Below are 24,042 nucleotides of genomic sequence, written 5' to 3'. Positions count from 1 at the left end.
TGCAATGTCCTTAGCACAGTGCCTCACACAGAGTATGTACAATATAAATGCTAACAGTTGTTGGTGTTGTTACTATTATTAGATGGTCTCCAATGTTCCTTCTACCTCTAAATCCATAATCCTATGATTTCTGCAGACAGAGAGGAGGAAGGAGTGTGTTCCAGGTGGAATAGGCTAAATGAATGTCAGGAAGCAGGAGAGGGCAGGACACATTCAGAGAAGAGCTAATAGTTTGGTTTGAGTAGAATACAGAATTCATGAAGTATTGGAAGATAAGACTAGACAGGTGAGCTAGAGACAAGTTGTGCAGAGCTTTGAATGTCCGAATCAAGAATTTCTCTTTTAGGCTGGGAGCAGTGGGGAAGGCACACAAATTTTTTTTCAGTAGGGAAATGACATGGTCAGATCTCTAGAGGGTCTTCTTATCTTCTCATCCGTCCCCTCTTCTCCACTCACACACCTACTGGCCTGGTCTGGGACCTCGTCACCTCCTGCCTAGATTGTTGCAATGGTCTCTCTGCCCTTCTTCCTCCCTGTGATCTTTTTCCCTTTCCAGTCCATCCTTGATGCAGCTTTCAAAATAATTTTCACAAAGGCTAATTCTGACCATTCTCTATTGGAACAGAAGCTGTTCCTTACAAGTAGGCCCTATTTTATTCCTCATACTTGTATCCCCAGCACCTAGTACAGTGACTGACTTAATAGCTGGTGCTTGTTAATTGATTAACCAATTGATATACTCTGAAACCTTCAGTGGCTCCCACTATAAATTACCCAGCTTGGCCCATAGGATTTGCTCTACTAATAACTCAGTTCAACATCAAAAATGATCCCAAGAATCTTTTGCCCTTTGACCAATCAATCTCATCTGAAGACCCTGAGACCAGTGGCCTCTTTTGTCTTTATGTCTCCTGGGTCCTTTGGTCTATTGAAGCAAATCCCTAACTACCATCACCATATTCCCACCATGACCATTGCCATGGCCCCAAAGACCAAAAAGGTTCTCCTGTTCTAGGACACTGCCGTACTAAGTTGGGATCTGCCCACCTCGGGGCTCTGTTCCATTCTACCAATCCGCCTCCAGCCTCCTTTTTGTAGCATAGAAACTTCCCAGTATAACCCACAAATTGGAACTTTGTAACAAGGAAAAATCACCAAGTAAAACTTATCAACAAAGTAATCAAGCGTGATGGGATTTGGCACTCCCTCTATGGTTCTACTGACCTGGGGCTGACTGGGGCATCAGGGGGGAAATATGGGGACAGAAAGCAAGAACCATCTCATCCTGTTAAAGTGTCCCATCCCACTTCAGCAAAGAGCTCCAGTTACCCCCAAAGTCCACAAATTATAATGACAGCCATAGATCCCATTTTAATCAGTTGAATATTGATTAAGCACCAACTATGCACTAGATGCTGGAGATGCAAAAGCAAAGAATGAAATGGCTCCTGCCCTCTAGGAGCTTAATTTCTATAATTCTTTTATCTTTTTAAGCAATTGGGGTTAAGTAACTTGCTCAAGGTTACACAGCCAGTTATTTCTGGGTGTGGTGCTAAGTATCTAAGCCCAGATTCGATCCCAGGTTATCCTGACTCTGGGCTCGTGCTCTTACTCACTGCGCCACCTGGCCGCCCCTATGGAGCTTAATTTCTAAAAGGAAACATATGAACAAAAACATAGATAACAACAAGTAGCAATATAAATAGATATAGTGTAAGTATGTAATGGATAAATACATATATATTCAAAGTAATTAAAACAAGGAAGTCTAGCAGGGAAGACACTAGTGGTTGGAGAGATCAGGAAAGACTTCATGAAGAGGAAGGTGCTTGGACTATGTCTGAAAGTAAGAGGACTTTATGAGATGGAGAAAGGGGGTTGTTCCAGGTGTGCGGAGTGGGCAATGCAAAGATGTGGAGGAATGTCATGTGGGAGAAGCAGAGAGAAGGCCGGTTTGACTGAATCACAGAGTGTAAGAGGGAAAGTCGTGTCCTCTGAGATTGGAAATAGGTGTTGGGTCATGTTGTGAAGGGCTTTAATGCTAAACAGAAAGCTGGCCAGGTGTATTGGTGAATACCAATCATCCCAGCTGTGGGGAGGTTGAGGTTGGTGGATAGCTTGAGTTCAAGTTGTGCTATAATATAATATCATGTATTAATTATTAAATTATTAGTAGTAATGTAGCTATTATTCTATACTATCTATAAAATAATTATTAAATTATTACAAAGAATATAATATAATGTAATGTGATATTATATGATATAATATAATGTAAGGTAATGTAATGTAATATAGCTAAAGCTGTTTGGGTGTCCACACTCAATCTGACCCCAATATGGGAAGCCCCTGGGATCAGAGGGCCACGAAGGGGCCCACAGAGGGGGCAAATTGTTCTGGATTGGAAAAGCAGAGGTGATTTAAGCTTCTATGCTAATTAGAACTGGTATTCCAGTGGAATGTTTCGAGTCTAGGCAAGCTAAGCTGACCTAGGCTCGAAAAAAAACAAACCCACAACCAACCCAGAAGAGTTTTATTTATCTTAAATTTATTTCATAGTATCATAGATCTAGAGTTAGAACCTCAGAGGCCATAGACTCCATCCCTCTCATTTTGCAGATAAATAAACTGGGGCCCAGGTGGGTGGAATGGTTTGTTTGAGGTTGTTGCTAAGTCATTTCAATTATCTGACTTCCATGACTCCTTTTGGGGTTTTCTTAGCAAAGATATTGGAGTGGTTCACCATTTTCTTCTCCACTTCATTTTACGGATGAGGAAACTGAGGCAGACAGGGTTATGTGACTTGCCCGGGGTCACACAGCCAGTAAGTATCTGAGGCCAGGCTTGAACTCAGGAAGATCAGTATTCCTGATTGCAAACCCTGTGCTCTATCTACTGCAGCACCTAGCTGCATGCTTAAGATTACAAAGACAGTGTGGCAAGATTCAAAGCAGGTTTTTATTTCTCAATTCTTCTTTCCTTGCTCTGTTTCTCTCTAGACAAGTTTTCCCATGTTTTTTTGACTTCCTTATATTGGTAGTTGCGTATGGCATAGTAGTATGAAGGTTTACAAAGTCATTTTCTCACAACAATTGTATGGGGGTAAGGACCTATGCAAATTTGATTATCCCCATTTGACAGGGGAGGAAATAGAGGTTCAGAGAGGCCAGGTGTTTTGTCCTAGGTCACACAGCGAAGTGGTATTCAGAGAGAGGTTCAAATTCTCACATTCCCAACTTCCAATCTAATGATCTCTCCATCACATTATTCCTTTAGCCACATAAACTCTTCTTGGTGGATAAAGTTCAAACTCCTCCTCTATCTAGCACTCAAAATTCCCTTGCCTCCCCTTCTGAGCACCCACCTCACATCCCCAGGCTAGACTACATCCAGACAAACAAGGATCTGTAGGTGTTAAGAAGGAGAAGGTATGTGGACAGAACCCTGGCTTCTGGGGGCATGCTGGAGCCAGCTCAAACCAGCTCAGGAGGATCAACTGCTGTATTCTCAATGTAAGCATTACACCTCTGAAATCAGCAAATGCTATAAATCAGAGCTTAATTTATTATTTTGTTGATTGTCTAAGCTTAAGAAAGCAATGGAGAAAATGTTAATATTACAGACTACACTTAAGTGTGTCCTGTGTTTTCACCATTCATTTACTTTACACCATTCATTTACTTTACAATCTGGAGCAAGTCATTGCCTCCTTCTGCTCCTTGGTCTCCAGCTGGACTACATCATCTCACCCTTCCAACTCTGCCATTTTATATTCATAGAATGACAGAATGACTTCCGAGTTGGAAGGGAAGCTGGCAGCCATCCAGTCTAACTCATCCCCATAATAGTCCACTATTGGTCACTCAGCCTATGTTTGAGGACCTACAATGAGGGGTACACATTGCCCCTCAAGGCAGCTCATTCTACTTTGGGGTATCCCTGTCAGAAAGTCTATCCTGACATCCAGCCCAAATTTGTTCTCTGCAAAGTCCTCCCATTTCTCCTAGTCTTGCCGACTCTGGGGCCAAAATGTCATCTGACAAATCTGTTCCCCTTCCTTATGAAGGCATTTCACATACTTGAAGACCACTATTACATCTACCTTTAATCTTTTCTTTACCTGAGTAAACAAGCCCACTGCCTTCAAGAGATCCTCGTATGACGTAGACTCTTCCTCATCCTGATTGCCTTTCCTCAGATGATCTCTAGATGACCAATGTCCTTCTTAAATGGTGGCTCCCAGAACTGAATGCAATATTCCAAATGTGGACTGACCAGGGCAGCATAAAGAGGGACAAGCTATGTCTTTCTTCATGATCACGTTCATTTTTTTTTTGTCTGCTATGTTAATATTGTTGACTCATATTAAACCACTAAAAATCTCAAGATCTTTTTAGACATATTTAGAGGTATGCTGGTAAATGTTTAATAACTAGCTCTGCAGAAAGCAAAATATACTTTTAATGAGTATTATTATTTCCTCTACCACTTTCTTATGCCTAGACAATCAGCAAAAGAATAAATCAATCTCTGATTTGTAGTGTTTTTCTAATCCAAGGTATAAAGGTTCATACTGAAACCTTAGCAGTCAGCTCCCCTGAGCCAGTTGGAGCTGACCAGCTCCATACTCCGGGACATAATGCCATCTAAACACATCTTCCCCATCTTATACCCGTGAAGCCAATTCTTTGAATCTGTGACTAAGACTTTACATTCAACCTTATTAAATTACAGCTTCTTGGAGTCAGTCCAGTTTTCTAGCCTCGAAGACTTACTTGGGTTACTGACTCATCCTCTATTCTGTAGCTGCCCCTCCCAGCTTCATGTCATCTATGAATCTGAAAAGGATGCTTTCTGTGCTTGTGACATCTTGTGGGTGTCAAGGCCCATTCCAGCTCTGCCAGCCTAAGATTCCTCTTCTATGGCTGACTCCTTTCTGGCTTAGAATAGAATGATGCAAAGACCGTGCTGGCCCAAGTGAGTGGGCTGAGTGTATTGGCCTCCTGCGTACCCTCCATTCTCTCCCCCTCCCCCTCCCAGGCTCCATTCCCTTAGTCATTTATCTTCCTTTGCCTTCCTTTCCTCCCAGTCACAGGGTGTCTATGAAGCTCAGTGATTGTAAAAGTCAGGAATATGAGCTTGTCTGGCCCCAGGGCACCTTTTTCCCCTTCTCTTTTTTCTCCCCAGAGAACATTCCCTTACATGATATGAATTCTGCTCCTAACTGGACAGCCAGTAGTAAAATTATCTCTAGAGCATTATCTTAAGCTCTCCAAGCTTGGATCCACTACCCGTACTTTCTGCCTGACATAGAGCTATCTAGGCCATTCTAGTACAGGGTCACATAAGGAAGGGTTCTGAAGAGACAATAGCTCCCATTGTTTGACTAGTCAGTCAAACAATAAACATTTATTTAGCACCTACTATGTGCCAGACACATATATTATTTGTCTGGGGAGAGCAGAGGTCATTTGATCCATCTCCTTGTATCTGGGCTCTCGCCCTCCTTCGAATCAGCTTGGTATTTTTTGTTTGCAGAGGCACTCCCAGGACCCATGTGTTAGCCAAAGTGGGAGCAGGCGGGCTCCAGGAACCACAGCTCCCACAGGCCTCAGCTCCTCCCTGGGCTTCATCCCCAGACACTTTGGACAGAAGGGGAGTGGCAGCACGACTGTCAAGATAGTTCTCAAAGAGAAACATAAGAAAGGTAAGGCCTGGGGTAAGTGGGAGTAAGTACACAGACCATGAAGTCAGAGTCACAGATCATTAGAATGGAAGGGACCTTAGAACCTAGAATGTCAGAACCAGAAGGGGCCTTAGAATATAGCATGGCCAACTCATGTCAACTTTGGGGGCAGCTAGGTGGTGCAGTGAATAGAGCACTGGTCCAGAAGCCAGGAGGACCTGAGTTCAAATCCAGCCTCAGACATTTGACACACTTGCTAGCTATGTGAGCTTGGGCAAGTAACTTAACCCCAATTGCTTTGCCTTCCCTCCTTCATCCCTCCAAAAAGAATATAGCATCTCAGAGCCAGAAGGAACTTTAGAACAGAGAATGTTGGAGCTCAGAAGAACCTTAGAACATAGCATGTCAGAGGTCAAAGGAACTGGGAGGGGTCTTAGAACATAGAATGTCAGAGAAGAAAGGGCCCTTAGAACACAGAATGTCAGAGCTGGGAGGACCCTTAGTACCTAGAATGTTAGAACTGGGAGGGATCTTAGAACACAGAATCTTAATGCTAAGTCAGGACCTTAGAACACAGAGTGTTAGAACCATAAGAGGTCTTAGAACACATAATATCAGAGGTGGGAGGGACCTTAGAACATAGAATGACATCTAGAAGGGGCCTTAGAACTTAGAATGTGAGAGTTGTGGGGGCCTTAGTACCTTGAATGTTAGAAATGGGAAGAATCCTAGAACACAGAATGTTAGTGCTAGAGCAGGACGTTAGAACACAGAATGTCAGAGATGGAAGAAACCTAAAAATCATCTAGCTCGACCAGCTCATTTGACAGATGTAGAAGAAGATGTAGACAGAGGAAGAGAGAGTGTGTGCCAAAGTTAATAGTTTGTATTTCTATGGCACTTTAATTTTGAACTCTGATAAGAACCCAGCACCCCTGACCTCTCTGGGACTTTTCCCATGACACCATCCTGCCTTGACCCACGTAGAAGGGTTTTCCCTATTCCTCCAGAAGACTGGCCACAGGGATGGGGTGTGTCCACTTGCCTGGAGGGAGAGCTCATATCACACTCCCATGCTCCATACCACCCTTCATAAATTTAAGATTAAGTTTCTGAGGTTCCATGATTCTAATATTCTGCAAATCTGAGATTCTCATCATCTATGATTATAATAGTGCTATTCTGATTAATCTAAGAGTCTATGAGTCTCAGTTTCTGGGATTCTATGATGCTGTCATCCTAAGGTCCCAGCAGCCTCTTGGCCTGCCATCCTCTGATTCTAATCATTGGTGGTGGACCAGGATACTGAAACTTGGAATGGATAGGTAAAGAAAAAAGGAATATTGCTTAGGCTGTTGGTTTCCAAACATCTCTGCAATCTAACAGAAGAGAGGAGCTTCTCAGGAGTTTAGAAACTAAGAATGTTTCTCTAGAGCAACTGGGAAAATCATCCTTAAGGTCCAAGACAAATCAAGGGAGACCCAAAGGAAATCACACAGAATCACAAATTTTCAGAGCTAGGAGCACCTTAGAGGTCATAACCTCCCTCCCAGTGCCAGAATGCCCTCCATAAGTTTCCATGATAGAACTTCATCCAGACTCTGCTTGAATATTGACAGAGACAGGGAGCTCACTCTCTCCCAAGACTGCTTGTTTCATTGTGATACAATTATGATTTTAGGAAGCTTTTCCTTTTCCTGAGTGCAAATCTGCATGAGACTGCATTAGAAACTGAACAGCCTGCCACAAAAAAGTCATGGAGTGGGTCAAAGACACTCAGACCTGAGGAGGGATTCTTAATCTGGGGTCTCTGAATTTATATTTAAAAACCTATTTTGATAACTCTATTTCAGTATAGTTAATTTTCTTTGTAATCCTATGTGTTTTATTTTAAGAATTTAAAAAGATGATTCTGAGAGGCAGTCTATAAGTTTTAGTAGAGTGGTAAAGGGACCATGACTCAAAAAGAAATGAGGATCCCTGATTTGAAGATGTACGTGCCCCTTCAGACTGAGGACGTCCCCAGGCCTCCCCTTCCTCTTTTTCCCCACCTCTGAGGAGCCCAGCTCTGACTTCAGGCCTCTCTCCCCTCCAGCCTGCACGTACAATGGGAAGACGTATTCCCACGGGGAGGTGTGGCACCCAGCCTTCCGCTCCTTTGGGCCCCTGCCCTGCATCCTTTGCACCTGTCAAGATGGCCGTCAGGACTGCCAGCGGGTGACCTGCCCCAGGGACTATGGCTGCCTCTACCCAGAGAAGGTAGAAGGGAAATGCTGCAAGATCTGCCCAGGTACTGGGTGGCTGAGGTGGGAGGTGGGAGACATGCGGGCACCCAGACACCAGCTAAGGCTCCCAGAGTATCAGAATTGCAAAAGCCACAGACATTAGAAAAGAGCCCTGGACCTACCTGGAGTCAGGAAAGGTTTAATACTTGTCTCTGGCACTTACTGAACTAGGTGACCATGGACAAGTATGTCCCTCTCTCTGAGTTGTAGTTTCCTCCTTACCTGTACTACCTGCCTCATAGGGTTAGGGTTTTTTTGTTTTGGTTTGTTTTTTTTTTTTTTTGGAAAGTAATTGGGGTTAAGTGACTTGCCCAGGGTCACACAGTTAGTAAGTGTCTGAGGCCACATTTGAACTTATATCCTCCCCTCTCCAGGGCCAGTGCTCTATCCACTGCACCACTTAGCTGTCCCTCTAAAAGGCTCTTGTGAGCATCAAATGAGGCAATAAATATCACATTATCAAAGAAAGTAATAAATCTTTTGCAAATGTTGCCATGTTATTCAAATGTTGTAGACTTCTAGAACCACTGACTCAGAATCTTTTTTTATGCTTTAGAAGAGCTTTCTTTTCTTTATTTACTTTTAGTTTACTTTCATTTACTTTCAGTTCCACAATCCCTTGAGTTCCAAATTTTCTCCTTCTCTTCCCCCCATGTCGGTATGCAATCCAAAATAACTTCTACAAATACCTTCACATTAAACATTAGTCAAGTTGTAAAGAAGAATTATAACCAATGGAGTGAACAATGAGAAAGAAGGAACAAAACAAAACAAAAAAGAGAGAAGCTAGTAGTGTACTTCAATCAGCATTCAGACTCTGTAATTCTTTCTTTGGAAGTAGATAGCCTTTTTCCTCATGAGTCTTTTGAAGTTGTCTTATAACATTGTATTGCTGAGAGGAGCTCAGTCTATCAAAGTTAGTCATCACACATACGATGTGTCTCTAATTGTGTACAATGTTCTCCTGGTTCTGCTCCCCTCACTCAGCATCAGTTTATATAAGTCTTTCCGGGTTATTATGAAATTCGTCTTCTCCTCATTTCTCATAGTACAATAATATTCTATTACATTCATATGCCACAATTTGTTTAGTCATTCCCCAATTGATGGGCACCCCCTTAATTTCTAATTCTTTGCCACCACAAAAAAATAGCTGCTATAAATATTTTTGTACATATGGGTCCCTTTCCCACTTGTATGATCTCTTTGGGATACAGCCCTAAAAGTGGTATTGCTGGGTCAAAGGGTATGCACTTTTTTAATAGCCCTTTGGACATAGTTCCAGATTGCTCTCCAGAATGGTTGGATCAATTCACAGCTCCACCAACAATGCATTCGCGTCCCAATTTCCCACATCCTCTCCAGCATATATCATTTTCCTGTTTTGTCATGTTAGCCAATCTGACTGGTGAGATTTGGTACCTCAGAGTTGTTTTGATTTGTATTTCTTTAATCGAGGATTTAGAGCATTTTTATATGCTTATAGATATCTTTAATTTCTTCCTCTGAAAACTGCCTGTTCTTATCTTTTGACCATTTATCAGATGGGGAATGACCTATATTCATATGAATTTGACTCAGTTCTCTGTATATTTTAGAAATGAGACCTTTTTCATAGACACTAATTGTAAAACTCTTTCCCAATTTTCCACTTCCCTCCTAATCTTGGTTACATTGACTTTGTACAAAAACCTTTCAACTTGGGGGCGGCCAGGTGGCGCAATGAGTAAGAATGCCAGCCCCAGAGTCGGGAGACCTGGGATCGGTTCTGGGCTCAGATACTTAACACCCACACAAAATAACTGGCTGTGTAACCTTGAGCAAGTTACTTAACCCCAATTGCTTAGGGGCAGCCAGGTGGCGCAGTGAGGAAGAGTGCCGGCCCCAGCATCGGGAGACCTGGGATTGGTTCCGGCCTCAGATACTCGGCACCCATACAAAAAAATAACTGGCCGTGTAACCTTGAGCAAGTTACTTAACCCCAATTGCTTCAAAAAAAAAAACAAACCTTTCAACTTAATGTAATAAAAATTATCCATTTTGCATTTCATAATGCTGTCTCTTGTTTAGTCATAAATTCTTCCCTTCTCCATAAATCTGACAGGTAAACTATCACTTGCTATCCCAGATTATTTACAGTATCAACCTTTAGATCTAGATTGTGCACCCATTTAGACCTTATTTTGGTATACAGTGTTAGATATTGATCTATACCCAGTTTCACAGACTCAAAATCTTAGGACTACAGAACCTCTGAATCTTGGAATGCAAGTCAATAAACATTCATTAAGGACCTACTTTGTGCCTGGCACTGGGGTAAGCTCTGGAGATGCAAAACAAGGCAAAGATCATTCCCTGTCTTCAAAGGTTCCCGTACATATATACATAACTATACAAATATGTGTAGCTATATTTATGTGTATATATGTATGTGTGTGTATGGAATGACAGAATCATAGAATCAAGGAACTTTAGAACAATATAATCAGGAACTCTTGGAAGAATAGAATTCTACAGTCTCAGAATAATTAGGATCTCAGAGCTGGAAGGAGCATTCCAGGTTATCCCCCAGTGAGAGGGAAGTGACTTGTCCAAGGTCACACCACTAGTTAGTGACATCACCAAGAGCACAACCCAGGTCTCCTGACTCTTACCATGGTTCCAGGGACCTTACTCTGATACCTCCACTACTTTGCTTTGGACAAGAGTGGGGCATTTCCTCCAAGGACAGGAACATGGATTGGGAACTTCACCAGATCAGATATGAGAAAGAACTGCCTAGTACATGTGGTCCCAGGGGAGGTAAGGGCATGAAGAGAAAAACTCCAAAAATGAGAGAAATGGCACTCATTGACTTAGACCCAAGCATAAAATTGAAGGGCAAGAAGGAACTTTAAAGGTCACCCCTGGGGCAGCTAGATAGGTTAGTGGATAGAGCACCAGCCCTAGAATCAGGAGGACCTGACTCAAATTTAGCCTTAAGACACTTACTAGCTGCGTGATCCTGAACAAGACATTTAACCCCAATTGTTTCCAAAAACAAAACAAAAATAAAGAAATAAAAATAAAGATCACCCCTAGTATACATAAAGAGAAACTGAAAACAAAAGAAGGAAATTGATCCAAGTGTACCTAAAGAGATAATAGGGGACAGAGCTAGAATAAGAACCAGTTTTTCTTCCCTTTTAGGCCAGCAATTTTTTCCACGCCCACTCTTCAGCCTTGTGCTTAGAGAGACAGATTTTGAGTCAAGATAAGGAAAAATTTCCTAGCAGTCAGAGCTGTCCAAAAGAAGTGAACTTCTCCCTGGAATTGTTTAAATGAAGGCTGGATGATCACTTTTGGGGGATTTCTCATTTGGAGCAAAATCCATATCTGAACTTCAAATTCTCACAGAATCACATAATTTCTGAGAGGCAAAGGGCCTCCATGACTCTTCTAATCCCTAGCCAAAACCAAATCCCCACTGCAACATAAGTGGCCATTCTGTTCAGCCACTGCCTCAAAACCTCCAGTCAAAATGAATCCACTGCATCCCATTTTACTGTTGGATATTTCTAATTGTTTGGAAGTTTTTCCTGGTATCCAACCCAATTCTGTCTCTCTACAACTTCCATGCCCTGCTCTTGGTTCTCCCTTCTGAGGCCAAAAGGAACAGATCTTATCCGGGTGACACCCTTGAAGCCGGCTCTCATGTCCCTTCCAAGTCTCCTCTTCTCTGGTTCCTCCAGCTGATACTCGCCTAGCATGGACTCAAGACCTTTCCAGTCATGGTTGCCTTTCTTGGGACACTCTCCAGCTTATCAATATTCTTGGTAAACTGTGTCACACAGAACTAAACACAATACACCAGGTGCAGAATACAGAGGGACTATCAATTCCTTATTCCTAAAAGTCAGACTTCTTTTAACCCAACCCAGGATTGAATTAATTTTTTTGGTTGCCACATCACGCAGTTGACTCATTCATATTGAGTCTGCAGTCTATTAACCTTTCAGATCTTTGTCTGGGCAGACTGATGCCTGCCCATGCCTCCCCCATCTTTATTTGTGAGGTCATTTTTTTAACCCAAGTGTGAGATTTTTGATTCACCTCAATTTTCTAACCTTTCAAGATCTTTTTGGATCCTGACTCTTGTCATCCAGTGTTAGCTAACATCCCAGCTTTGTGTCATCTGCACATTCTATGAGCATGCCATCTATGCTTTTATCTAAGTCCAGCTTAGTCCCTGGGGCACTCTACTGAAGACTTCCTATGAATTTGTCATAAACAGCTACTTTTTGAGGCTGATGTTACAAATCCACTTAATCTGTATTGTCATTTAGCCCACATCTTTCCTTATTTTTTTCTTCAATAAATCAATCAGCAAGTGTTTATTAAGTGCCTACAATTTGCTAGGCACTTTTCCACAAGGACAGCACAAAATAATGGAATTGGACTCATTGGTCTCTTCCAGCTCTAAATTTATGATCCTGTGATTCCCTACCCATGGCTTCCATCTTCTGTATATATTCTTTTAAAAGCTAAGGTGGATGGTGTGTTCTCTGTGCATCCACATTGCTTTCTTCTGACAACTTCTATTTTTCATTTCCATTTGTGTCATCAAAATTTCTGCCCTCCTCAGGTGACTTCCTCTTTGGGGAAAATCTGTGGCATCTCATTTTACTTATTCTTCACCTGCATCTTTTGAAACCTGCTCTCCCTGAATCTAAGGCGCTTACCATCCACATCCAGCTTTATTTTCTTCCTCTATCTTAAACTCTAAGAGGAGGTGGTCATTTCTCCCCCTCAATGGGCCTATCGTCTTCATCTTAGCAACCACCTACTGTTGGTAAGAATCAGATCCAGAATAAAGCTCCACTTTGTCAGCTCCTCCACCTTATGAAAGATAAAATTATCACTAAGACAGATCATAAAGTTATTAGGTGCTCTGCTCTTATAGAGAACTCCAACAGATATCTGGATAATTGAAGTACCCCAATAGTACAATATCATATATTGGTGCCAGGTGAGATGACCCAGTGGGAAAAATCATTCACCATGAATAAATTGTCTTATATATTCTAGTCTGATTAATGTCTCTGCTTTCTATTTGCTCTCTGCTTGGACAAATTGATTTGCTCATTAACTATTTGTGATGGTCTTTTGGGTAATTAGCATTTTGTGGGATCTGTTTCCCAAATTTCTCATTTATTTCCTCTTTCTCTCCAGGTGGTCTGTAGTATACTCCACTGATAGTATCATTTTTTTCCCACTTTGATCAACATCTAACTGTGTTTCACCATACTACCCTCCTCTGGCTCATTTCTTCACATAATTCTGCCTTTTAAATATCTCACCTCACACCTATCCTCTTCTTTTGGATAAGACACACTCATCCAGAGACTCATTCCAGTTATATGTTTCATCTCACCAAGTATCAATGATACCTGTATGTCTTCTTGTCTTAGGAGTCTGGTTCCTCTTTCTTTTTACCTAAATTTTGTGTATTTGTGTATAACCAATAGAGAATGTGGATTTTACCATTGGGTCTTTTCTCAGATTTTTGTCCACCTACAAACTTCTAGATGTCTCAGCTATTAGTCTTCTTCATTTTCTGAAGGATGTGTTATAGAAAGAATTATAGCTCAGGGGTTATTTAGACTCTAGCACCTAGGGTTCATGAATTTGTTTTTTAAAAAAATTTTAATAACTGTATTTTAATATAATTGGTTTTCTTGGCAATCTTTGGTGAAGAGAGTAATTCTTCTAAATTTGTGTTCCAAGAAAGGGTATATTGTGGTTCTAGATTTTCTCTGAGGAAAAAAAGGAAATAGGCTTTGAAAGAAAGACATGTAGGGGAAAGCTAGATTCTCAACATCTTTCCAGTTTGCCTCTCTAGATACTTTTGGAGCACAAAGGGAAAAGAATCTTTCTTATCTCCAAAGGCTCTAGGTCCTCATGTAAGCTTGCAATGTCAATTCATAATTTTCTCCACCAATAAGGAGAGTCTTATGCAAATACTCCATGTTTGACCCAACTTACAAAATAGCTGAAGACCACTATTATGCCCCTTTTTCCCCTGAGTCTTCTGTTTTCTCTCTCTCAATCATTCCTCATATGGTATGAACTCAGTGTTTCCCTAGTTTCCCTCCCCTGATATCTGCCAGCTTATCAATGTCCTTCCTCAAATTGGATGGCCAGAATATAACACTATACACCAGGTGTGGTTTGACCAGAGTTGAGTAGAGCAAGTCATTCCTGGATCCTATGCCTCTCAGTATAGCCTTCGATTATATTAGCTTGTATGACCATCATATTTTATACTGCTTACTCCAACTGAGCACACTAAAACCACCAGATCTTTTTTTAGACAAGCTATGTAGTCATGCCTGCCCAACTTGTATTTGTAAAGTCAGTTTTTTCAAACCCAAGTCTGAGTTCCCATTATTCCTATTTAACTTCATTATTAGATTTGTTCCAATGCTCTAGCCCCAAGATGTCAAATATGCAACCCATGGGCCCCAGGAGGTTGTGTGCCCTAAACCAGATTAAAATGTAATCAGGAAAAATTGAATAAAATAAATAAAATATAATAAAGCATAGGTGATGTTAATTGGTAGTTTTCTAAGTCAATTTGCACCTGCAGGAATTACTTTCTATTTGAGTTTGTCACTACTGTCCTAATCTGTCAACAATTTTTTGGATCTTTCTGTCCTTGGACCTTTTCAGCTTGGTAGAACCTGCTAGAGCTTCTACTCTATTGGCATTGCCTTGGAAATCCCAGGGTCACCTCCATGTCATAGTGAGGCATTGGGAGGGCCTTAGCACAAGTATCATTATTTTTCATTATATTGTCACTAAAACTTCTCATTATTTCTCACAAATAATCATAAATGATAATTTGACATTATTATTACTTAGCGCAAGTATCATGATTTATATCTTAGGTTTTCTTGCCTAAAATTTAAGGGAAAATTACAATATGGAGGGTGAAAGGGCAATTTTAAACCAAGGAAGAGAGCCTGGCCAGTCTCAGGGGGGTATTTCTGGACTTTGGAGTGGCCATTTGTCATCACATTTTCAAGGAAGTTACCTTTTCCCATTATGCCTAGGGCCAACCTTAAAACTGAAGCATGATAGAGAGCAGGAGAATTAATGAACCCTTTGTCTCTTCCAGAGGACAGGACCAACCCCAGTGATGAGGTCAGTACCACCAGATGCCCAGCAGGACCCAGTCAGGTACTTGTCCATACCCTTGTCTCTCCAAGTCCTGAAAGCCTACGTAGAATTGCCCTGGAGCAGGAAGCCTCTGACTATGTGGAGATTTACATATGGAAGCTGGTAAAAGGTGAGTAACCACTAGTCAAGTTGACCTGGGGTGGTTACAGTCCTGCTTTCATGAACTAATGGAACTTTAGAATCATAGATTCCTAGGATCATGGAAACATAGAATTTTAGAGTCATAGGCTTAAAGAATCTGAAAAGACAGTGTTCCCCTGCCCCACTAAGAGATTCTTCTTCCCCATGGACCCAGTGGCATCATACTCTCAGGGTACTCAGAATATTTATCTGTGATGATCATTATGATCTGAATAACCTCAGTGACCCTGACTTATGAATTTTACTTTATTATCATTCCTCCAACATCTCCCTCGCTGAGGATGCTGTATAGAGGATTGCTGTCCAGCTATTTTTAGAATAGATCCCCAAGGTCCCTTCCAACTCTTTGAGCCTTTGGTTTTGTGGCTTTACATTTATTCCCATTCTATTTTATCACAGATTCAGCCTAGGCAGTTCTAGATCGTCAAAATCCTTTGGACCTTCAATATGGCTTTGTGTCTTCTGCAAATAGGAGAAGCATAACAATCATGCCATTTATTCTAAGTCATTGATAAAAATGGCAAGCGTTGGATGCTCTCTCTAATCTGCCACTGAGCTATTAATGATTAATTTGGGTTCATCATTCAACTAATTCTGAATCCACATAACTGCACTACCAGTTAGTCCGCATCTCTCCAAAAGGAGAGAAAAGTTGTTTGATTCTTTTTAAAAATTTATTTATTTACTTTTAGTTTACAACATTCAGTTCCATAATCCCTTGAGTTCCAAATTTTCTCCCCCTCCCTCTTCTCTCCTCTCCCGCCTGCCATGGTGGCATGCAATCAAATATAGAATCTACCAATACCTTCACATTAAACATTAGTCAGGTTGTAAAGAAGAATTGTAACCAATGGAGTGAACAGTGAGAAAGAAGGAACGAAACAAAACAAAACAAAAAAGAGAGAGAGAAAGTAGTTTGCTTCAATCTGCATTCAGACTCTGTAATTCTTTCTTTGGAGGTGGATAGCCCTTTCCCTCATGAGTCTTTTGGAGTTGTCTTCTAGCCTTGCATTACTGAGAGGAGGCCCAGTCTATCAAAGTTAGTCATCCCAGATACGATGTGTCTGTAACTGTGTACAAAGTTCTCCTGGTTTTGCTCTCTTCATTCAGCATCAATTTATATATGTCTCTCCAGGATATTATGAAGTCTGTCTTCTCCTCATTTCTTATAGCACAATAGTATTCCATTGCATTCATATACCACAACTTGTTTAGTCATTCCCCAATTGATGGGCATCTCCTTGATTTCCAATTCTTTGCCACCACAAAAGGGCTGCTATAAATATTTTTGTACATATGGGTCCTTTTCCCACTTGTATGATCTTTTTGGGATACAACTCTGGAAGTGGAATTGCTGGGTAAAAGGGTATATACACTTTTTTAATAGCCCTTTAGGCATGGTTCTGGATTGTTTTCCAGAATGGTTGGATCAGTTCACAACTCCACCAACAATGCATTAGTCTTCCAATTTTTCCACATCCTCTCCAGCATTTATCATTTTCCTGTTTTGTCATGTTAGCCAATCTGACTGGTGAGATGTGGTACTTCAGAGTTGTTTTGATTTGCATTCTCTAATCAATACTGATTTAAAGCATTTTTTCATATGCTTATAGATATCTTTAATTTCTCCCTCTGAAAACTGCCTGTTCTTGTCCTTTGACTATTTATAAATTGGGGAATGACTTGTATTCTTATAAATTTGACTCAATTCTCTGTATATTTTAGAAATGAGGCCTTTTATCAGAGACACTGGTTGTAAAAATTATTTTCCACTTCTCTCCTAATCTTGGTTACATTGACTTTATTTGTACAAAAACTTCTAATTTAATGTAATCAAAATTATCCATTTTGCATTTTGTAACACTCTCTATCTCTTGTTTGGTCATAAATTCTTCCCTTCTCCATAAATCTGACAGGTAAACTATTCCTTGCTCTCCCAGATTGCTTGAATTGTTTGATTCTTTGATGAAATCTTGTAATGTTGCCTTGACCTACTTGTTTGGATAAGCTGTCAAAAACAAAAGTGAAGTTAGTCTGCCATGACCTGCCATGACAATGTCATGTTGGCTCTTTGTGATCACTGCTTCCTTTTTAAAATGCTTACAAATGATCTCTTTAAAAGTGCATTTTAGAATTTCTCAGGAAATTGAGTAAAATCCAACTCACAAGCCTATATATAGTTTGCAGATCCCACTGTTTCTTTTTTTGAAACGAGACATTTTACTATCTTCAGTCTTACAGCATCTCTCCCATTTTCTTTTATTGGTAGTAAATTTTATTTAATTTTTTTTTGCATTTTATATCTCTCCTCACTGCCCTCCCCTCCCAATTAAACAGTTTTAAAAAATTCCTAATGACAAATATGTATAGTCCAGCAAAACAAATTCTCACATTGGCCAAGTCCCAAAATGTACCCCTCATTTGCATTTTAAATTCATTATCTCTCTGGAAGGCATCTCTCCCATTCGTGAGATCTTTCAAAGCTCACCAGCAGTCACTCAAGCAATTGCACCTGCCAGTTTCTTTAAGCATCCTGGGAAACAATCTGTCTGGGGCAAGTGAATTGAATTCATTGTGGGCAACTAGGTGCTCTCTTACCAACTCTTCCTATCTCAGCTGGAATAGGAATATAAAATAAGGCACAGATTCTGCCCTCAAAGATGTTAACAAATCATTCACTCAGCTAGTGAAGATAAGAATATCAGCAAACATTTGTTCAGCAATTATCTGACACAATGCACTAGAGAGGTCACCCAGAAACAAATGATGGGAACAGAAAGTAGATACCATAGGGGCTTAGAGGAGGGAGAAACTGGTGTGAGTTGAGGTAGTCAAGGAAGGATTCATGGAGGTTTGAGTTGGTCTTTGAAAGACATGGAGGATTGATATAGACTTACTTGTTCTGCTTGACCTCAGAAGGCAGAATGAGGAACAAATGGGCAGAGGATGAGGATGTAGCAACTGCAGAAAGGTAGATTTCAACTTTACTAAAACAAAGATTCCCAACAATTAGGGATATACAAAGGTAAAACAAGCTCCCTAGGAAGTATTGAGTTCCTCTAGGGATACGGAGTTGGAGCCTGAGGCTTGGAAAACCAATCAATCAATCAACGGGTACTTCTGTGCCAGGTAGTGAGCTAAGTAAGCCCTAGGGAGATGAAGAAAAGCAAAAGCAGCTCCTGCCCTCAAGGAGCTTACATTCCACGCTAATGAAGGGGACAAGAAGATATAAGGCTCATACTGGGTTACCCGAGCCTGGAAGGGAAGTCTCTGGCAGCTGGCCAGAACAGGAAGGGTGGCATTGAGTTCAGCGTTAAAGATGGTCGAGGCTAACTTTGATCAACTTGACTCTTCTCAGCAATGCAAGGTTCTGAGACAATTCCAAGACTCATGATAGAAAATGCTATCCACATTCAAATAAAGAATTACAGAGTCTAAATGCAGATTAAAGTATATTATTTGCTCTCTCTCTTCTTTGTTTTGCTTTGTTGTTCCTTCTCTCTCGAGGTTCATTCCATTGGTTATAATTCTTCTTTACAACTTGACTATTGTGAAAATATGTTTAATGTGAAGGTATATGTAGAACCTATATCAGATTACATGCTGTCTTGAAGGGGAGAGGAGAGTAAGGGGGAGAAAATTTGGAACTCAAAAACTTGTGGCACCGAGTGTTGGAAACTAAAAATAAATAAATTTAAAAGAAAAAAAAAGGTAGTCAAGGAAGCTGAGAGGGGAAGATGAGGAGTGAGCGCATTCCAGGCCTGCAGGACAGTCAATACAAAGTCACAGAGACCAGAGATAGAGCGTCATGGGTGAGGAACAGTATATAGACCAACATGACTGAGTGTGTGGACTGGAATGGTAGGATGGCACCAGGCTGTGAAGGGCTTTAAATGACAAAGGGTTTTATATTGAATCCTGCAGTTCTGGAGTTTATTGAGGAGGGGGTGACATGGTCAGACCTACTTTGGGAAAGGTCACTTTGGCAGTCCTGTGGAGAACAGACTAGAATGGGAAGAGAGCCAAGGGAGGGAGACCAATAAGATAGTTCAGTGAGGGCTGATGAATTAGGGTAGTGGTTGTATGAATGAGGAGAAGGGAACTGAAAGAAAAGCTGTTTTGAAGGTAGACTCTCTATGTGACAATAGATCAGATTTGTGGGGTGAGAGTGAGGAGACAGCGACGACATTGAGGTTGCAAGCCTGAGGGACTAGAAGGATGATGGTGCCCTCAAAGTAACCGGGAAGTTCAGAAGTCAAGGGGGTTTTAAGGAAACAATAATGTGTTCTGGTTTGGACATGTTAAGTTTGATATGTCAATGGGATATCAAGTTCAAAATTACTGGATGCATAATCTGGGGATCTTTTGCAGAGAGGTCATCATTCAAACCTTCGGAGATGATATCACCAAGGGGATTAGTGCCAAGGGGAAAGAAAAGGCCCAGTTCAGAGCCCTGGGGTACAACTACAGTTAAGGGATATGGCATGGATGGAGGTCTAGCTGAGGAGCCTGAGGAGAGATCAGGCAGGTAGGATGAGAACCAAGAATGAGCAGTGTCACACAAGTGCAGGGAGGAGAGAGCATCCAAGAGAGGAGGATGGCCACTTGTGGGGTATGTGCAAGAGGGGATTCCTGTTCAGGTATATGTTGGACTAGATGCCTCCTGCTAAGGTGCCTCCCAACTCTGAGATTAGGTGGTTGTTTTGAAGAGGCAGAGAAGAAAGGGGAGGACGTTCTAAGTGGGAGAAAAGATGCGAGGAAATTTAGGCATGAGTCTGCTTTGTTCAGGACTCATTGAGGCTGGTCTGACTGAAGGTTTGCATGAGCAAACTGTAGGAAATACGGTTAAAAGGAGAGACTGGAGATAGAGTCTGAATGTCAGGCTAAGGAGCTCATACTGCATCCTATAGAAAATGTGAACCAGAAAAAGATACAAAACTTTGTCTTAAAGGATGATTTAAAGAACCTGGAAAAAGAGCAATCTTTGTGGGGATTGGGGGGCATAATATATATCTTCAAATATCTGAAGGGTTAAGTTAGAAGGATTCAGGAGCCCCTGGAAGCAGGAAGATCATGGGTGTGCAGCAGTACTTTTAGGAGATAGTTTGAGAAGATGGAATCAGGCTGGTGCATACCTAGGGAGTAGGAAGGAGCAAATCCTAGAGACTGATATGTCACTTTTATATTGGTATGCCTGACGTGGTTAGATCCCCTTTTGTCCTGGATGGCCCTAGAAGGCAGAACCAAAATCAGTTGTGGAGGATTGGAGTGGGGTGGGTGGGGTGGGGGTGGATGGGACAGAGGAAGCCTCAGAGAGGTGGCTTCAGGCTGGATAAAAGGGAGAATTTTTTAACCATCAGAGCCATCCTACAACTGAATGGACTATCACAAGAAGGAGTGGGTTCACAGTCACTAAAGTATCCAAAAATATAGTAGATGATTCTACTAGAGTAGTATCCTGCTCTGTGTGGGACGTATACCTTTTAAGAGTCTATGGGGTGGGATTCTATGAGGGACTAGGTACACAGCCTCAAGGCTGCAGGTTCCCCATCCATGGACTAGAAACATAGTCTAAGCCATAGGTACCCTTTAGCTAAAGCTGGGGGGGGGGAGACAAAAAAAAAGGAAGCAGAGAGAAGCTAATGTAGCATTTCTATAGAGCCTTTAAGATTTACCAAGTGGTTTACGGCCATCATCTGCTTTGTTACTAACAATGACTCTGTAAGGTCAGTAGTATAAACACTATTATCCCCATTTTAGAGATGAGAAGACTAAGGTTCAGATAACTGATGTAACTAGCCCAAGGTCTCACAACTAAAAAATGGCAGAGATAAGACTAGAAGCCAGGAGTCCCCACTGAGGTCCAGGGCTCACTCCTCCACCCCAGCTGCCTCTCTAAATCCTCTCTTCCTCTACATTCATCCCTTGTAACATCCAAGATTGTGAATATCCCTTAATGTGACTGAAGTCCCACCTGCCTCCTGGCCAGCGCCTGGCCCTGGCCCCCGACTGAGATAAGAACCACATGGCTGTAGGCCGTGTCTTTGGCTTACGGGATGCGGAATAGCAAGCAAAGAGAGTTTCAAAACCAGTGTTGCAAGAACTGAGCCTTGGGGGAAGGCAATGAGGATATTGGCTATATCAAGGAAGGGGTGATGAGTACAAAGGGAGGGGAAGCTGAATAAGAAGAAAGGGAAAATGAAGAGGTGACAGATGCATAAAGTACTTTGTACCAGTACAAAGAGGTGATGAGTCCAAAGAAAGGGAAGATGACAGGCGTCAGAGGTGGGTGAAGTGGAGATGGAGCCAGTTCTCATTAAGCAGTTACTGGGGGTTTCATCCTGTGTTAGGCATCTGGCAGTTACTTCCCTTAATTTTCTCATCTATAAAATGGCGAAAATAATTCTTGCCTTCATTTATTTCTTCATCAGACCATTATGAGGAAAGTGCTTCATTAATCTTAAAGAGCTGTAGGTAAAGAAGTTATTATTATTTCTAAGTGCTAGGAGATGGCTCATAGGAGATATATAAAAGTTGTGGGTCTGGGGTAGATCCCAGGTCCTTCTTGGCACTGGTACCTTCAATCTGATCTCCTGAGTTCGGGGAATGGGGGAGGAGGGAGGCAGGTAACTCCAAAGTTCATCCATTTATTCAACAACCATTTACAACTAATGGTTTACTGTGTGTTCAGTAATGAAAAAAGTCAGGAACGAGGCTGACTTATATAGTAGGATATCTGTCTCAAACAAGGCAGGTGCCCCAGTCTGCTGGTAAGACCTTAGCTGGAGTATCATGTCTATTTCTGAATACTGTGGAGATGGACATCAACAGATAGAAAAATAGCCAGAGGAGAGTAATGAGGATAGTGAAGGATTCACCACCATGATATATAAAGATCCACTGAAAACAATAGGGATAGTAGGTGTTAAAAAGAGTTAGCCTGGGTTCAAATATTGCCTTGACCACTTACAACCTGTGTTACCTTAGACAAGTCATTGCCCTCCTCTGAGTCTCAATTTCCTGATCTGTAACTTGAAAGGGCTGCCCTAATTGATCTGACTCAAGTCTCTCCCATCTCCCACCCAATTTCCAAAGTGATTTTCCTAAAGCATGTTTCATTCCCCTTCTTGGCCAATTTTAATGGTTCTCTATGACTTCTGGAATCAAATATAAACTCTTCTGTTTGGCATTTAAAGCCCTTTCGGGAAAGCTATTATGAGCTTTTCATTGTTGTTCAATTGTTTTTCAGTCATGTCCAACTCTTTGTGATCCCATTTAGGGTTTTCTTAGCAGAGATACTGGAGTGGTTTGCCTTTTCCTTCACCAGCTCATTTTATAGATGAGGAAACTGAGGCAAACAGAATTAAGTGACTTGCCCAGGGTCACACAGCTTGTAAGTGTCTGAGGCCAGGTTTAAACTCAGGTCATCCTGACCCTATGCCTGACCACCTAGCTGCCCAATATGAGCTTATTCCAGTATAACTTGGAGAACCTTTACCTCCCTTGACACTGAATGGATACCAATGGAACATGTGGTCTTTCCACTGGTGATCCCTCTCTCTCTCTTTTTTTAGAGGGGCAGGGGGAAGGCTGTATCCACCGTGCTCCCTGGCTGCCCCTGATACTTCCCTCTCAATTCATAACTGGCCCACCTTCTTTTCCAATCCCACATTCTCTCTAATGGCATCTTTTATGCTCAATATTATACTGGAGTCAGCTCATACCAGCTTGCAAAACTCATTATTAAATTTTCAGGAATTTTGTGAGCCAGTTCTCAAACACAGTCAATGCATAACTCAGTCAGTTCCTACACCAGCAATGTCATTTGTTGCTTTGAAAGAACTGATGGCAGCCACAGGAAAGTGTATTTTTGTCTACTTTAAATGATTGTGGCTTTAACAACAAATATTTGAAAGCGAATTTAATTTCATTTTGTTCTGATGATGCTAAGACAATGCTGGAGGAAAAGTCTGGAATAATTACAAAGTTATTATTGTAAGAAAATCATCCTAAAATCATCATAGGGTTCAAATCATCATTTGATGAGTCAATATTTGAGATAAAACCAAATTAATCACCTTAAAATATTTCTGGCTAATATTTATTCTATTTATTACCAATCTAATAAGCTTACCTGGAAAATGAAGTGATTAAAATTGATCAAATACTGGGACTAAGATGGGCCTCCCACAGGTCACATGCTGATACTGCTGTAAAGGTCACCTAACCTGTACCATATATGCACACAGTAAGCACTTAATTTTTTTTTTTTTTTTGCCTTTTGGAGGGCAGTTGGGGTTAAGTAACTTGCCCAAGGTTACACAGCTAGTATTGCGTGTGTGTGTGTGTGTGTGTGTGTGTGTGTGTGTGTAAGTGTCTGAGGCCGGAACCGAACTCAGGTCCTCCCGACTCCGGGGCCGGCGCTTTACTCACTGCGTCACCTAGCCACCCCCCCCCCTTAATAATTTTTGTTGGATACATGGGTAGTGCGTGGAAACAGGAGACTGGGCACACAACAGGTCTTTTAATCCTTGTTGGTGGGTTGAATGACTTGGGAAGTCTCCCCAGGGAACAACTGCTCACGCTAGCCTCTCTGTCCCCAGGCATTTTTCATCTGATTCAGATCAAGAAAGTTCGGAAGCAGGAATTCAAAGAAGAGGCACAGAACTTCCGGCTCATCACTCGGACAAATGAAGGTGAGCAAGTGCC

At 41.5% G+C, this 24,042-nt stretch overlaps 1 protein-coding gene across 1 annotated transcript in view; it reads left to right on the top strand.

Moving 5' to 3' along the window:
• The window catches only part of CHRDL2 (chordin like 2), an 83,141-nt gene that overhangs the window by 55,345 nt on the left and 3,754 nt on the right, over positions 1-24,042 (top strand). The window contains exons 7-10 of the mRNA XM_069070847.1: positions 5,539-5,707; positions 7,782-7,976; positions 15,131-15,301; positions 23,937-24,029. Of these exons, the coding sequence (XP_068926948.1) occupies positions 5,539-5,707; positions 7,782-7,976; positions 15,131-15,301; positions 23,937-24,029 (628 nt within the window). The remainder of the gene's footprint in view (positions 1-5,538; positions 5,708-7,781; positions 7,977-15,130; positions 15,302-23,936; positions 24,030-24,042) is intronic.

Source organism: Petaurus breviceps, unplaced genomic scaffold (genome assembly GCF_028583685.1).
Source record: "Petaurus breviceps papuanus isolate PSGF00001 unplaced genomic scaffold, PetGlider_PUasm1.0 90823, whole genome shotgun sequence".
NCBI classification, from domain to species: Eukaryota; Metazoa; Chordata; class Mammalia; order Diprotodontia; family Petauridae; genus Petaurus; species Petaurus breviceps.
The sequence above is the reverse complement of the archived record's forward strand: the minus strand, read 5'-3'. Positions and strand labels throughout refer to the sequence as shown.